This window comes from Globicephala melas, chromosome 4, assembly GCF_963455315.2.
Source record: "Globicephala melas chromosome 4, mGloMel1.2, whole genome shotgun sequence".
NCBI classification, from domain to species: Eukaryota; Metazoa; Chordata; class Mammalia; order Artiodactyla; family Delphinidae; genus Globicephala; species Globicephala melas.
In genome coordinates this window covers 128,295,383-128,312,447 of record NC_083317.1, presented here as the reverse complement: position 1 = coordinate 128,312,447, position 17,065 = coordinate 128,295,383, and the positions used below count along the sequence as shown (strand labels likewise).

Here is a 17,065-nt window from a genome sequence, read left to right as displayed (position 1 = left end):
GCACAGTTATGCACCATTCTATTTTCACTATCAACATATTTTATACTTAATGTATAGCGAAGACCTACAGAATGTCTTGACTTTTCTGAAGGCTGCAGTGTTCCATTACATAAATATACATTAACTTATTTAGCCATTAACCTATTGATAAACATTTATTTTGTTTTGGATCATTTACTATTACAAATAATGCTGCAACAAGTAAGCTTGTGCACATGTAGGAATGTTTGCATGTGTCATAGACACATACATCATTACACATATTTAGTACATATATAGCAAGAACTAAACTCCATGAATAAAGAGAAAATAAACCATAATTCTCAATCCTGGGAGCCTATTAGCACTGGTTATAAAGGGTGAATAAGAAGGTAAAAAAATCCACTTGATCTTATCTAGGGTCTAACTGTATTTTATCCCATTATCCAAGAATGATTTTTCCTATTACAGACCTATACAGTAATATACAGTAAAGATGCCGAAAGATAAACCAAAAAGCTGATGTTCAGAAAAACTGTGCCCAATAAAAAGAGTAAGGAAGAGGAAAGGTCACAGCATAACAGAATATATGCAATCTTTAGCTTACACCCAAGGGACACAATTTTTCAGTCCTGATAATAATAATTCTCTCAGAAAACAGGTATACTTATTCCATTAAATAAAATAACACATTTGTAGAGAGATTGGGGGCAGTGCTGTAAGGGGGATTTGAAAACCAAGAACTGTGACAGTTATTTCAAAGGGTAAAAATATATACATTACTCTTTAGTTACTTGTGACTTTCCAGGCTCCCTTCGCTACACTTTTTGTGCTACAAAGGTCAGGACACCTGTAGATGTAGTCTCCTTCCTGGACAAAGGAACCATGGTGCTCTCAAATGAAAGAAAAGGGTGATGTTCTGTATCAAACTTGCTTGTTGGACCAGTTTTGAGTTTGTGCCACCTTAAGAACTGAGTCATAGTGACCAGTGTGAAATACTAACTCATTTGTGGTTTTGATTTGCATTTCTGTAACAATTAGCAATGTTGAACATCTTTTCATGTGCCTGTTGGCCATCTGTATGTCTTCTTTGGAAAAATATCCATTCAAGTCTTCTGTCCATTTTTTTGATTGAGCTGTTTGTTTTTACAATATTGAGTTGTATGAGCTGTTTGTATATTTTGGGTATTAACCCCCTGTTGGTCACATCATTCGCAAATATTTTCTCCTGTTCCTAGGTTGTCTTTTCATTTTGTTGATGGTTTCCTTCCCCGTGCAAAAGCTTTTAAGTTTGATTAGGCCCCACTTGTTTATCTTTCCTTTTATTTCTTTTGCCTTGGGGGACTGATCTAAGAAAACACTGTTACAATTTATGTCTGAGAATGTTTTGCCTGTGTTCTCTTCTAGGAGATTTATGGTGTCATGTCTTATATTTAGGTCTTTAAAACAGTTTTTAGTTTATTCTTGCACACAGTGTAAGAGTATTCTAATTTCATTGATTTACATAGTTGTCCAGCTTTCCCAACACCACTTGTTGAAGAGGTGGTGTTTATCTTTTTTCCGTTGTATATTCTTGCCTCCTTTGACATAGATTCCTTGACCATAAGCATGTGGATTTATTTTTGGGTTCTCTATTCTGTTCCATTGATCTATAATGCCAGTTTTTGTGCCAATACCACACTGTTTTGGTTACTGTAGCTTTGTAGTATAGTCTGAAGTCTGAAAGGGTTATGCCTCCAGCTTTGTTCTTTTTCCTCAGGACTGCTTTGGCGATTCTGGGCCTTTTGTGGTTCCATATAAATTTCAGGACTATTTGTTCTAGTTCTATGAAAATGTTATGGGCATTTTGATACGGATTACATTAAATCTGTAGATTGCTTTGGGTAGTATGGACATTTTAACAGTATTAATTCTTCCAATCTAAAAGCATGGATACCTTTCAATTTCTTTGAATCATCTTCAATTTCTTTCATCAATGTCTTATTGTTTTCAGCATATAGGTCTTTCAACTCCTTGGTTAAGTTTACTCCTAGGTATTTTTTGACACAATTTTAAATGGGAGTGTTTTTTTACTTTCTCTTTCTGACATTTCATTCTTAGTGTAAAGAAATGCAACACAATACCTCACACTGGTCAAAATGGCTATCATCAAAAAGTCTAGAAATAATAAATGCTGGAGAGGATCTAGAGAAAAGAGAATGCTCCTACACTGTTGATGGGAATGTAAATCAGTACAGCCACCATGGAAAACAGTATGGAGGTTCCTTAAGAAAATTAAAAATACAGCTACCATATGATGCAGCAATCCCACTCCTGGGTATATATCCAGAAAAAATGAAAACTCCAATTCGAAAAGATACGTGCACCCCAATGTTCACAGCAGCACTATTTACAATAGCCAAGACATGCAAACAACACAAGTATCCATCAACAGTCAGACTGGCTTAAGAAGACGTAATATACATATACAATGGAATATTACTTAGCCATACAAAGAATGAAATACTGAAATGTGCAGCAACATGGATGGACCCAAAGAATATTAAATTTAGTGAAATAAGTCAAACAAGAAAAATATTATATGATATCACTTCTATGTGGAATCTAAAAAATAATACAAATGCATCAATATACAAAACAGAAACAGACTCACAGACATAGAAAACAAACATGGTTACCAAAGGGGAAAGGGAGGGGGGAAGGGATAAATTAGGAGTATGGAATTAACAGATACAAACTACTAAAACAGATAAACAACAAGGATTTACTGCACAGCACAAGGAACTATATTTAATATCTTATAATAACCTATAATGGAAAATAATCTGAAATATATAATCTGAATCTCTTTGCTGTACACCTGAAACTAACACAATAGTGTAGATCAACTATGCTCCAATTTAAATAAATTAATAGCAAAAAAAAAAAAAAAACCCAGAAAAACTGAGCCTTTGTCTTAATTGGTAGGTTACTAATGCCTTAGTAACCTAGCCAGTAACCCAGTTCCTCTGGAGCTAGAGTTCTGTCCATTATCAGTTTGTCTCAGGGACAACTAGCTCTAGCCCAGATGTAGCTCAGCACAGATCTTTGCATGCTCACTCATCCTAGAGATATAGTCTCCCTGGTAGAACATGATCAGCTTACTCCATCTACCCCAACTACTACCTGCCTAGGAAATCTTTCCTCCACTAACAGAAAGCGGATCTCTTCCCTAATATGTGCCTCAACTTAGGAAGACAATAATACAGACTCCTATAAAGTGAGGCCTAAAGAAAGGAACTTGGGAAATGTAAAAGGGACTGATGTACAAGACATTGTGAAATAAAAATTCATGAGATTCGGAATCTCATTACATATAGGAGAGACGGGGAAGGGACTTGGGATGAGGAAATTAAATAGTGACTCACATTTTAATTCTAGATTCCTGGAAAAATTATGGTATCTTTTAGCAAAATTAAGGAAGTCAGAACTAAACTCTAGTTAAATGAAAAATTTTCAAAATAAAACAAGCTAATTGACAGAGAAGAGGAGATACAAGTCCAACTGATAAATATATTTCCAAAAGGGACCATAAAAGTATGTAGGTTTAAGCCACAAAAATTATTTTAAGAAGAGATTTCTATTTCTTAGAAAAATAAAAATAGAAAAAGTGGTATGGAAAATGACCAACAGACAATTCGGAACACAAATGACCAATATTTCAGAACATACTGATGAAATGTTACAGTACTTAAAAATTAGAAAATATTTAACAATCAGTGTACTCAATTCAACTTACTATAAAACAGGTAATGCCATATATTTTGCTGCGTAAAAGGCAACGCTACACATCAAAAACTTTCAAAACATATGGCATATCTTTTGAGTAATCAATTCTACTTTTAAGAATTTAGGATAAAAAGTATCTATGGCTCTAGAGCAAAATTTATTTTTGAGATATAAGTTTATGTCAGCATGGTTTAAATCAGTGAAGAATTTTTAACATAAATGTTCAACAATGGAGACTATTTAAATAAATAATTTCACACAGAATACTATGTAGCCATTAAAATTATGTAAAATATATAAATGATATCATGAAAATCATGATTATAAACAAAAGTACCAAGTAATTTAGAATATCCAATTTTTATAAATTCACCTGTTAACCTCTCCTTCTGATACTCATTGTTAATATTTTGTTGTGTATGCTATCCTCCATCTTCTATGTGTATGAATACACAGACATAAAAGTAAAAATTGTACCTCTTTTTATTTACCCTTCTTACTCAGCCTACATAAATATGAAAGTTAAATAATGCTAAGAATATAAGTGCTGGTTCTCACTTAAATAGAATAAAGAGAACAAAACCCTTAATAAAACATTAAACAAGAGACTAAAGATGGGTTAGCTTACAGATGTGCTGATTTGCATGGCAACTAAATGCAACATGAAATCCTGGACTGGATTCTAAACCAAGGGAAAAAAATATTTTTTCTTTTGCTTAGGGCATTATTAGGACATCAGGCAAAATCTGAATGAAGTATATGTACATAAGGTCAGTATTATATCAATATTATTTTCCTGATTTTCAATCATGTACTGTTGTTGTGTAGAATATCTTTGATTTTATGAAAATGCATACTAAAGCATTAAGAGTAAAGTGGCTTCGTGTCTGCAACTTTCAAAAATAATAATTGGTATCAAATATAAATTTTTATATATAAATATATATTTACATTTATGTGTCTGTGTATACATAGACAGAAAAAAATATGATAAAGCAAATGTAGTAACATGCTAACATTTGGACAATCTGCATGAAGAATCTGCATAGGAATTCTTTGCAGAATTCTTGGAATTCTTCTGTGTATGAAATTATTTCAAAATAAGAATTTTAAACACTTGAGGGTAAAAAGAGTGATGATTTAACAAAATTAAACACCATTCATTCATTCAATAAACGCTTACTGAAAGTTGAACACTACTATACAGCAGTAAACAAACCAGATAAAAATCCCTGCCTTCATGCAGCTTACCTTCTAGTAGGGGGAGACAGACAAAAAGCAAATAAGTAAAGGTATACTACGTTAGATGGCAATAAGTACTATAGAGAAAGGGGAAAACACAGACACACACACACACACACACACACACACACACACACGGAGGAAGGGGACAGTAAGTCCCTTTGGGTAGGAGGGAAGATACGCAATTCTAGATACCATCCACAGGGAGGCCCCAGTGAGAAGATGACACAGGGCCCTGAGACAAGGAGCACACCTCGTAAGTTTCAGCAAAGGCACATGATGGTGGCTGAATCCAGTGTTGTAGTAAAAAATGACTGATGCAATTTGCAAATCAATTAGACAGGATGTGTTGATAGTCTAGATATAGGCTGAGAAAGAAAGACTCAAAGATGACTACAAGATTTATAGCTGAGCAGCCAGAAGCACGAAGCTGCCATTATGGAAAAGGGGTGAGCAGGGGATAGGAAGCTTGAAAGTTTGGGTATTTTTAACATCCTGGGCCCATTAAATATCTAAATGAAGATTTTCAATGGGCACTGAATATGAGTCTGGAGTCCAGGGGTAAAGTCCAAGCTGGAGACAAAATCTGGGTGACATAAGCTTAGAGATGGTGTTTAAAGTCATGAGACTGGACATCACCAAGGGAGTACTGTGTAGACAGAGAAATAATGTCCATTATTTGCTAATACAATCACAGGGGTAGAATAAACATGATACTATATAGTGTTTGTTTAGAGATCAATAATCATTTGGATAGAGAGCCACAATAATAACAAATATGAATTAGGACATCTGCAAAATAAGAGTGGTTTAATAAGAAACAAATCTCTCTGAAGTAACAGTATACTGAAAAGAAATACCAAAGATGAGATGTCTCCTAAGAATTTAGAAATAGAGAAAATAATACTGTGCAAAACAGAGGTCCTTATATTATTTGTTTTCATTTGACTGAGTAAATTAATAAAACCAGAGATCCATGAAGTCCTCTTAACAAGTATGAACAATATTAAAATAGCTAAACAAAGAGTGTATCAGTCAAAACTTAGAATTGTTCAAAATGGAGCCAGTCAATAGAAAATGTCGAAGCAATCTTCAGAACAGGTACTGTGGAATAACTCAAATATGATCATTCTGACAATTATACCTCTCAATTTTAATTAACAGCTTGGCATTTTGGCATTCTTGAGGAAAAGAGTTTGGGAGGTAGGTTATCAATTGAAATCCTAGCTTTGCTACTTATGCAATGTTGTGACCTTATGCAAAATACCACTTTCTATTTTTGTTTTCTACTTTGTAAACTGCATATAAGACCTATTTCCTAGTATTGGTGTGAAGATTAAATGACATAAAAAGCTTCAGCTCAGTACGAACCCCAGAGCAGAAACTCAGGAAGTTCTGTTGTTTCCAAGATCAAGAAATAGGTCTGAGTCAGTTGGAAGTATAGCTAGCCATGTGAACTAATGAGTGTGAAAATATAGACTAAAGTCTAATACAAGTCTCTAGAATGCTACTATCCTATGCAGGCTGACATTTTTTCAATTGTATAAACATGGGATGAACATGTACTATTTACCTGCTAGATTATGTAGTAGCGATTTCACTAAAAATAAAATCTAATTTCTAACCAGAAAAGAGCTAAGCGTTTGGATACACAGACTCCTTTGCATCAGGAAAGCAAAATATTACAAAGATACAGCTGTAGACAAGTCAAAATTAAATAGGTTATAAAAAATAATACAATAGCCTGCTGAAGGGGTGATAAATTCTCTTTAAGGGAAAAAAAAAGGTTTTCTTCAAGAAGACAGCACTTAATCTGAATCTTCAAGTGAAGAATTTTAATTGGAGGGGAACAAATTCAAGTAAGCAATCATGTAGGCAGTTTATTTTACAACCTTCAAGCAACTTTAGTCTTATTTCCAATTTGGTACCTATAAACTATGAATCCTAGAGAAAGCAATGCAACTCACCTATAGTCTTAGAAAAATCACATACTAGCAAGGGGAACTAAAATAGTCTTCAGCTTCTAAGTACAAGACTTTTTCACTTTTCCCAAAATGTTTTTTAAGGAACACTGTACCACCAAATACTTCTAAAAATTAAAAAGGATTATAAAGAGTGACTATATGTCTTTTCCTCCACTATTTTTCTCCCTTTAAATAAAGGTGGAGGATAAAAGCAAGTGTAGAGAAAACTGTAGAAGTCATCCTTCTATCCGTTTTGTTGTTGTTGTTAGATTGTCCTGGAAAAGTAAAAGTTACGGAGTTTCACTGAAGCTAATTGAAGACTGTGGCAAACAGATAAATACTGATAGAACAGCAATAACATAAAAAAAAATTTTAAGTCACTACAAAGGACATACATATATAAGAACTGGTTAAATAACATAACCATCAATTGCAATAAGTAGATCATGATTCAAACTACAAACTGTATTTTTAAAAGATAATATTCATGAAATGATTATAAACTTTAAATGTGTTAATCAGTGATGTTACTAAAATACTGTTATCTTGCATTATGATAATGATATTGGAGTGATGTTTAAAAAAGAGAGAAAGCAAGCCCTTATCTTTTAGGATATATTCTGAAATATTTAAAGATGGAATTATGTCTAGAATGACCTTCAAAATAACATGGGAAAGAAAGACTGGCCATGACTTGGTAACTGCTAGGTAAGAGTTATGTGGAGGGTTTATTATACTATCATGCCTCCTAGAGAAGGAGGCTAAAATTTTTCATAATAAATTTTATAAAATAAAATTTTAAAACTATGAATAGCAAATCCCACCATAAAGGTGAGTGTAACATAGTACAAGCCTTAACCCAATGACACATTGATACTACTGTCTCTGACAGTTTATACCACCTTCAATTAAATGACGACTTGTGTATTCAGATTACATAAAGATATACCTCAAAGTAAGGATACCTAGAGCTTTTCTAAATTTCTCAATCATGTATAAATGAGAATATATTCTGACACTGGACCCAAATACTACCAAAATGCATACTTAGGAGCTCACAGGAAATCTGAGTTGCATCTAAAAATAAAAGGCAAAGAAATCATAACTAACTACACCTCATTCCATGTTGATCATCTTCTCAATGCCTTCACATGGACCACCATTTATTTACAAGAGAAGCATGGAAAGCAGAAAAGATAATTAATTTCCTTTTTCTAACCACTACTAAGCCAATTTATGAAGCAAAGTTTCCAAGAATTTCTGATGTGTCAGTGAGATTTGAAAAAGTGTTAACAATACTAGAATTAACAACTCATATCAAGCCCCTTTACTTGGTAACCGTTAAAGGAACAAAGACGACAAGTATATACATACTGGAGGCCGGCCAGGTCGACCCCTTTTTCTTTTTCCTTTGACCTCTGTTTCTTCAAGTTCACTGCCAGCATCAGAATGGGCAGTAGTTTCATTAGTTGAATCCCTAGAAAATATGATATATTATTTTAGTGAACAAATTAATAATATATACATATTTATAATGCAGCTCTGTTCCACTGGTTTCCTTACCTCCTGCTATATGTACACATATGGCTGATTAGAAGTGGTTTATACTTCCACTTTCAGAAAAAATCTTTAGCAAATTGAAAATGTTACCCTCCCTGCTAATATCACATAACACTGAATAAAATGATTCCCCAAATAGAGAAATACAGACAAGGAAATGACTGTGGAAATGGCAGCTGCTATACAACATATAAATGCAAAATAACAATTGCAAAAGACTAATTCTTCAATATAAAAAAGACAAAAGCTTGGGAGAAATTTTATTTATTTTATAAAATAATAAAAGTGTGCTGGTCAATGTTTAACAACTGGCTCTTCAAAAAATATATGCATAAATTATTAGAAATGTTAACAATATAAAGGATGCATAGCATGCAACTTACAAAGAATAATAAAATGCACAATATTCTTTATTGTAAATTCTATCCAGCTAATTGATTCATATAAAATGATTTTGATAATTTTGCCAAACTCTTGTATCCCTAGCTAACCTATGGTTGCAACTGATGAACAAATAGGGTTCTGACATGAAAGACAGTTGATATCTTTGTTCACTTTAATGAATAGAATGCAAATGAAATGACAAAGACATTTGTGGGAACTTCACTAATTGGTCAATGTTGGGAGCAACTTTTTTACTGAACGGAATACATAATAGTTCTCGAACACTAGAAGGATACGTCCTCAATTTTTTGTGGTATCATAATGTAATGACTATAGACTTGATACACCTTTAAGTTTAATCTGTTATTAACAATTTCTCCATCACTTTATTGAGTCCACAAACAACAAAACAATAAACTGAGCCCTGATGTGTAGCGTTTGCTGATTTTCATAATGTGAATGCTCCCCCCGCAGCCAAATTCAAACTACCAAAGTGACATCACCAAATACAGAGTTGAGAAGTAATTAACAGTAGCAGTACACTACTAAAAAGTATTTCCACCATACATACAATAATAGGTGTAAATAAAAACCTCAAGAACACAGAAAATAGTAGGATGTAAAATAATTAGGAAATGATGAGTTTTGAGTATTTATTACTTTTGTTTTTAACATGATTTAATTAATTTTAAGTTTGCATAATTTAACTTTTTATAATGGCTATGTTATACTGAACGAGGTCACAAAATTCCTGGAAATATAATATTCAGCTCTCCAGGCCAGTACAGGCTGGCCCCAGCATGGCACTAAAAAGGTATAGATAGTATTAACAAAAACATCCTCACTGAGTTCTACATTACTAACTGTATAAAGGATCTGCATAAAACTGCAAATAGCAGGAAGGGTACAAAGCAAATAGAAGTAAGGGTAAGCTCAACTCACAACTTACTGAAACTGCACCACTGAAGGCTCTTAGTTCCATTCCCTCCTTGTGTTGATTCCTCAAAGCTCATTTCATTACTGTTTGCTCTTCTCCCTTTAAACTACCCTCTCTTGGAGAGCTCATCCATTCGATGTGTAACTTTTATGCAAATGACTTCAGTATATTATCACAGACCTAACTATCTGTAATTCAAGATTTTCAACTGCACATGTAACATGCTTCTTTGCATGCCACCTCAAATTCACCAAATAACACATACAAAATTAAGTCCAATTCTGACTATTTCTAGCTCTCTGTTCATGGTAATACCACTGGTTAACTGATTTAGTAAGTTAATGCCCAAGTGTGCTTTGTTATATAAATTTGTTATTGTCTTACTCAAATTCCTATAATCACATCAGTCTTCCTTTTGTGCCGTCAGTTAAAGTCCTCCTGAGTTGTCCTCTGTATACTAACTCAGTCTCTCATTCTTTTCATGATTATTACCATAATCACAACTTCCTGAATTAATCACAACTTATCTCCCTGCTTCTACTATTCCCCTTGTCCAAGACACTCTACACACTACTGTCACTAATATTCTCATATCATGTTCCTTCTCTGCTTGCAAATCTTCAAAGGTAATCTGGTATTTAAAACTATAAGTAATATTGATCTAGTCCAAGGGTCAACAAACATTTTCTTAAAGGGCTATATAATAAATATTTTAGGCTTAGGGGTCTTAATGTCTCTGTATCTACTACTCAACTCTGGGACCATAGCATGAATGCAGCCATAGATAAAACGTAAATGAATGGATGTTGCTGTGGTCCAATAATATTTATAAAAACAGGCTTCTGAGGGCTTCCCTGGTGGCGCAGTGGTTGAGAGTCCGCCTGCCGATGCAGGGGACATCGGTTCGTGCCCCTGTCCGGGAAGAGCCCACAGCTGGGCCCGTGAGCCATGGCCACTGAGCCTCCGCGTCTGGAGCCTGTGCTCCTCAACGGGAGAGGCCACAACAGTGAGAGGCCCGCGTACCGCCAAAAAAAAAAACAGGCTTCTGAGCCACTATCAGTAAGTTTTTCAATCACTGATCTAGTTGATCTTATTCATTTCTACTAAAGAACAATAAATCATTCTGCTTTTTCTCCTCACTACAGTCCAAATAGACTGTTTAGCATATACTGTGTGCTGGTTTATATACATTATCTAGAATAAATATGCACAAAACCTTGTAAGAAAACATACTGCTGTCCCAATTTTACAGATGAGGAAACAAAAGATCTGGAAACTTGATCATCTTGTCCATATTTACACAACTAGCAAGTGGCAGGGTCCACTTAGATCTCAAGGTAAACGTGAATTCTCTATCTCCACAGCAGGATACTAGAATGCAAATAATATGTTTTGTATTTCTCTTACGTGGACAGAATACACTAGTGCTTTTGATGCTTATTGAAATCTCCAGGCAACTACGAAAGCAGGTTGGTTCCATCATATAATATGTGACCCATCAGTGAAATTAATTTAACCTTGAGCAATATAGTTTACTGACAAAAGAAAAAAGTACAATTGTCTTCTAATTCCGCAAACTTCAGCCAGCTTAGAAGGTGACAGCTATTACCAACAGATAACTAACATACTCCAATTAGTATATATATGTACATTTATTTGTTTATTAGAATCTGATACATAAATTTTTGTTTTTTAATTTCAAGCAAGAGAAGATATAAGAATACAAGGAAGAGTTTCACTTCACCATACCCTAACTCTGAACCTCAATCTGCAGAACAAGATTATTTACAGTTTCATCAATACTCTGTCATAAATATTTATGTTCTGGTACATATATACATAAATACAAAACAATATATTTTAATTTTTAAAATTTAAATTAATAGGAATTTTCCATACAAATACATAGGATTCCTGAATGGTACTCCATAATACATTCCCCATCTATGAGCACTTAGATTGTCTCTACTTTTAAGCTATCACAAACAGAGATGTAACAACTGTCCTTGCACATTAATTCTAATTAATTCTTATTACACATCAACAAATCTCTCTCTAGATTAGACAGAGAATGCTGGAGTATGCAAATTCAAACGTCAACCAACTGCTCTACAAAAAGCACATTTATAAGACTATCGGACATAAAAGAAGAGAATGGAAGAATCAGATCAAACCTTATAAATGATTTTTTTTGCTCCCTAAAACTCTCTAAATTCTGTCTTCCTCTCTCCATTTCCTCTGTAATCATTTTAGTTCAAGTTGTTATCATCCCTGGCCTGGACACTGCAACACCTTTCACCTAATAGGACTCCTTGCTTCTTCTGTTGCCACTTCCAATCTAATCGCTATACTGTACTAACAGTGATTTTCATAGTGTATATCTTATTATATATATATCCCATGCTTAAAACCCTACAGTGGTTTCCTACTGCTTCTAGGGGATAAAAACCTCAAAATTCTTAATATAAGACCTACCAGGTCCCTGTATGATACAGCCCTACCCTACTTGCAATCCTTATTTCATACCACTCTCCATCCTCAATCCTGAAAAAAGAAAAATAACAAACAGCTTTATTTCAGTCCCTCAAACATACCATGATTCCTCCTACCTCAGGGTCTTTGCACATGCCATTCCTTAAGTCTGGAATTAACACCCTGATCCCTTCTTCTTCCCCCAAATTCCCTCCATTTCAGGTTTAAGAATCATGTCTCTTCCTTAGAAAAGTAGACTAAATCAAGGCATGTGTTAAAGTTCTAATAAAATCCTCTATCTTACCTTCATAGCACCAAGGGCAGTTTAAATCCATACATTTGTGATTATTTGATTAATATCTATCTATATAAGCTTCATGGCAACAAGGACTGAGTCTTTTCCACTTGCTCTTTCTCCCCAGAGCTTAACACAGTTCCTTGTACTACAACATTTGGTGGAATATATAATATGTGGTAATTGACAATATTTGATGATGCTTAATATTGGGCTGGCCAAAAAGTTCATTCGGGTTTTTCCAACAATGTAATGGAAAAACGTGAACGAACTTTTTGGCCAACCCAACAGTAAACACGCTAAGGTAACAAATTCATTTGTCATTATAATGACTAAGCAAGCCAAGAAATAATAAGGTCATTCACTAGAGTGACCTTTCTAGTATCTCAATTAGAAAAATCACTACTGAACACAACATTAACAATCATGGGATCAAAAGATTTGTCTGTTTTTGAAGAGACTTTAGAAATTAATTTCCAATATGTTATCTTCACTTTACAAATGACAGAAACTGAAGTTTACCAATACTAAGAGACATATCACGTTTCCTTTCCTCTACAATGTAGACATGGTATAGTTAGATGGATCGATGAAGATAATATCCTCAGAAAATTGTTTTATGTACTCAATAAATGCTTCTTAGATCTCAACTTCACCAAGAGTACATCTCCAGCTGACAGATTAAAAGCAAATTTCATTTACCCATCTCGCAGATCACTACTATCCATTATCGTATTAAAAGTTTACATTTTTATGAAAAATACAGTTATCCACAAAACATGTTAAATACTATCATGCCCATGCAATCGCTTGTTAAATATAATCTATTTAAACACAACCTATGTTTTATATTTAATCAAAGAGATATTTTACAAAGGGTGTGCCTAATACCCAGCAGTGTGCTAGGAGCTGGCCATACAAAAATAAAGCACAGGGCTTCCCTGGTGGCACAGTGGTTGACAGTCCACCTGCCGATGCAGGGGACAGGGGTTCGTGCCCCAGTCCGGGAAGGTCCCACATGCCGCGGAGCAGCTGGGCCCGTGAGCCATGGCTGCTGAGCCTGTGCTCCGCAACGGGAGAGGCCACAACAGTGAGAGGCCCACGTACCGCAAAAAAAAATAAAGAAAAAAATAATAAAGCACAAAGGTACAAAGTTCAGACAAAAACAATAAGAAAGTGTTATAAAACATTATGTTAAGTATGATACTATTAAAAAAAGGGTAGAGTATGACAGGAGCACAGGAGGGAACCTACCCAACTTTGAGGAGTCAGAGGAGCTTTGCTGGAGGCATACTTTAGCCAAGACCCACAGGACTACCAAGATGGCCAGGTAAGGAAAGATACACATAGGCATTGCAGGCAGAATTAAGAAAAACAAAAATACAAAGAACAAATACTATATGGAGACCTCCACACTTGGTATTATGTTCAAGTTAAGGCTAATAAAGAGGCTTGAAGTTAAGTAAATAGAAAGGGCTTGTATCTCCTATATTTGGACAAACAAAGGAGGGTAGGTATTGATGGGTTTTTAGCACGTAAAATAATTTGGATAGCTTTTTGTCTTAGAGCTCCAGAGGAAAAACAGCAGGCCAGGAGACCACTGGAAGGTGACTACAGTCTCTTGGAGCAGACACATATAAATGATCTGGGACTATAAGAACATATAAATAATTACATATACTGTTGGTCACTTTCATTATATCTAAAGCACTGTTATCATAAAGGATCACAGTATGCAGATTCCTAATTTGTAGCTTAATGACACGTATAAAAAGAAAAGTATCTGCCATTACCCTGATCACATCTCCCAGAGAATTCATAATAAGATCAAATTCTAGATCTGTCCTACAACCCTAAAAAAATCTAATAATGAGATGCCACCAGAAATGCCAAGGACTCACCAATCACAATCTCAATCTCAGGGAAAAGAAGTTCTGGCATGGGGGTGAGAGGGTTAGACACACAGTGTGATACAGGATAGAGGTCTACAAACTTTCTCTGTAAATCGTCAAACAAAATATTTATGCTCTGCAGATTAATTCATTCTCTATTACAACTTATAGTCATAAACAGTCTGCAAAGGAATCAGTGTGACTCTATTCCAATAACACTTTATTTACAAAAACAGTCAGCATGCCAGATTGGCCCATGTTCATAGTTTGCTGACTCCTAATATAAGACAGTGTAACATGTTTTTTGTTCAGTAACACAGAACATGCTGACATTATGATGCAAGGGCTATAGATGGATATAGTAATTACATCCTCTGATAGTTCTTTTACTTCAAACATATTACCCAACTATCAGAGAACATATTTGATGTCTTATTAATGAGAGCATTTTGATACAGAAAAGTGTTACATGCATTTTAAAAAAATAAAAAGAAAGCTATAATACTTACTGTAACACTGGTAACTCTGAAGTAATCATTGCTGTAAAGCTCTTTCCACAATGGAGCAAAGAATCAAGTGCTGTACAACTCAAAACTTTCAAAATAACCTCAAAGGTAATCCTGTTAACTAAAATAAAAACAAAGAAAGAAAGGAAGAAAGAAATTATTTTTTCCAGCTTTACTGAGGTACAGTTGACAAATGAAACTGTTACTTACAGCGGGATGATTTGATATATGGATACATTATGAAGGGCTTCCCCCATTGAGTTAATTAACAAATCCACCACCTCACATATTTACTTTTCCTTTTTTTTTGGTCCCAACATTCAGTAAGTTCTACTCTCTTAGCAAATTTCAATTACACAAAACAGTGTTATCAACTATAGTCACTATATTATACATTAGATCCTCAGACAATATTCATTTATAACAAAGTTTGTACCCTTTAACCAGCCTCTCCCTATTTCCCCTACCACTTGGCCCCGGCAACCACTTTTCTACAAATTCCCCACCCCCGCTTCAAGATTCCACATATAAGTGATTCCACACACATAGACACAACAAGTTTTCTTTACTCATACATCCATGGACACATAAGGTTGTTTCCATATTTTGGTTATGGTGAATAATGGTGCTATGAGCATGGGAGTACATCTATCTCTTTGGGATAATGATTTCATTTCTTTTGGATATATACCCAGAAGTGGGATTGCTATGTAATATGGTAGTTTTTAATTATCTGAGGAACCTCCATACTGTTTTCCAGAGGCTTTACCAGTTTACATTTGCACGAACAGTGAAGGGGTTCCATTCTGCCCACATCCTCAACCAGAATATATCTCTTAACTTTTTGATAAAAGCCATCCTAACAGAGGTGTGAAGTGATACATCATGGCTCTGATTTTCATTTCCCTGAAGACTAGTGATGTTGAATACCTTTTCATGTAGCTTTTGGTCATTTATATACCTTCTTCAGAAAAATGTCTATTCAGGTCTTCTGAAAATTACTTTAGAATAAAATGAATATGCCAGAATACACAGACTACAATCAACCAGTACTACCAACAAGCACACTCCTTAGTATTTACCCAAATGAATTGAAAATTTATGTCTACATAAAAGCCTGCACAAAGATGTTTACAGCGGTTTTATTCAAAATTGCCAAAACAGGAAAGAAAGGTGTCCTTTAAGAGGTGAATGGATAAATAAACTGTGGTACATGCAGACAATGGAATACTATTTAACACTTAAAAGCAATGAGCTATCAAGCCAGGAAAAGACACAAAGAAAGCTCAAATGCATATTACTAACTGAAAGAAGCCAATCTGAAACCACTACATACTATATGATTTGAACAATATGGCATTCTGGAAAAGGCAAAACTATGGAGACAGTAAAAATATCAGTGACTGCCAGAAGTTATGGGGTAGGAGAGATGACTAAGTGGGCACAGAAGATTTTTAGGGCAGAGAAGATATTTTGTATGATACAAGAATGGTGGGTACATCTAACTGTACATTTATCAAAAACCATAGAATATATAACACAAAGAGTGAACCCTAATGTAAATTACAGACACTAGGTGATAATGTCAACATAGGTTCATTGATTGTAACAGACATACCACTGTAATGTGGGATGTTAATAGTGGGAGAGGCTATATGTATGTGGGAACAGGGGTTATAGGGGGAATCTCTCTACCTTCTGTTCAATTCTACTGTGAACATAAAACTTCTCTAAAAAATAAAGTTTATCAAAAAAAAAAAAAAAAGTAGCGGAGGAAGTGGGACAAAAGAGAGCATCCAAGACAGGCCATGGCACAATACCTAATAGAATAACATAGGTATAACTAGAATTCCAGAAGGAGAGAGAAAGATCAAAGCAAAATAAATATTTGAAGAGATAGCACAGGAGAACTTTCCAAAAATAATTTGACATTAAAACACAGATGGAAGACCAGAGAATTCCCAAGAATAATATCTAAAATATAATATTGCTAAAAATGAAAGAGAATTCAAAAGGAAGCTAAAAAAACATAATTCCTCACACACAGAAAAACAAAAAATTTTATC

General features: G+C 34.5%; 1 protein-coding gene across 1 annotated transcript in view; it reads right to left on the bottom strand.

Annotated features, from left to right (window-relative positions):
- The window catches only part of STAG1 (STAG1 cohesin complex component), a 423,041-nt gene that overhangs the window by 281,018 nt on the left and 124,958 nt on the right, over positions 1 to 17,065 (bottom strand). Inside the window, exons 2-3 of the mRNA XM_030873418.2 lie at positions 15,003 to 15,120; positions 8,328 to 8,430 (exon numbers count right to left, since the gene is read on the bottom strand). Of these exons, the coding sequence (XP_030729278.1) occupies positions 8,328 to 8,430; positions 15,003 to 15,031 (132 nt within the window). The 5' untranslated portion in view covers positions 15,032 to 15,120. The remainder of the gene's footprint in view (positions 1 to 8,327; positions 8,431 to 15,002; positions 15,121 to 17,065) is intronic.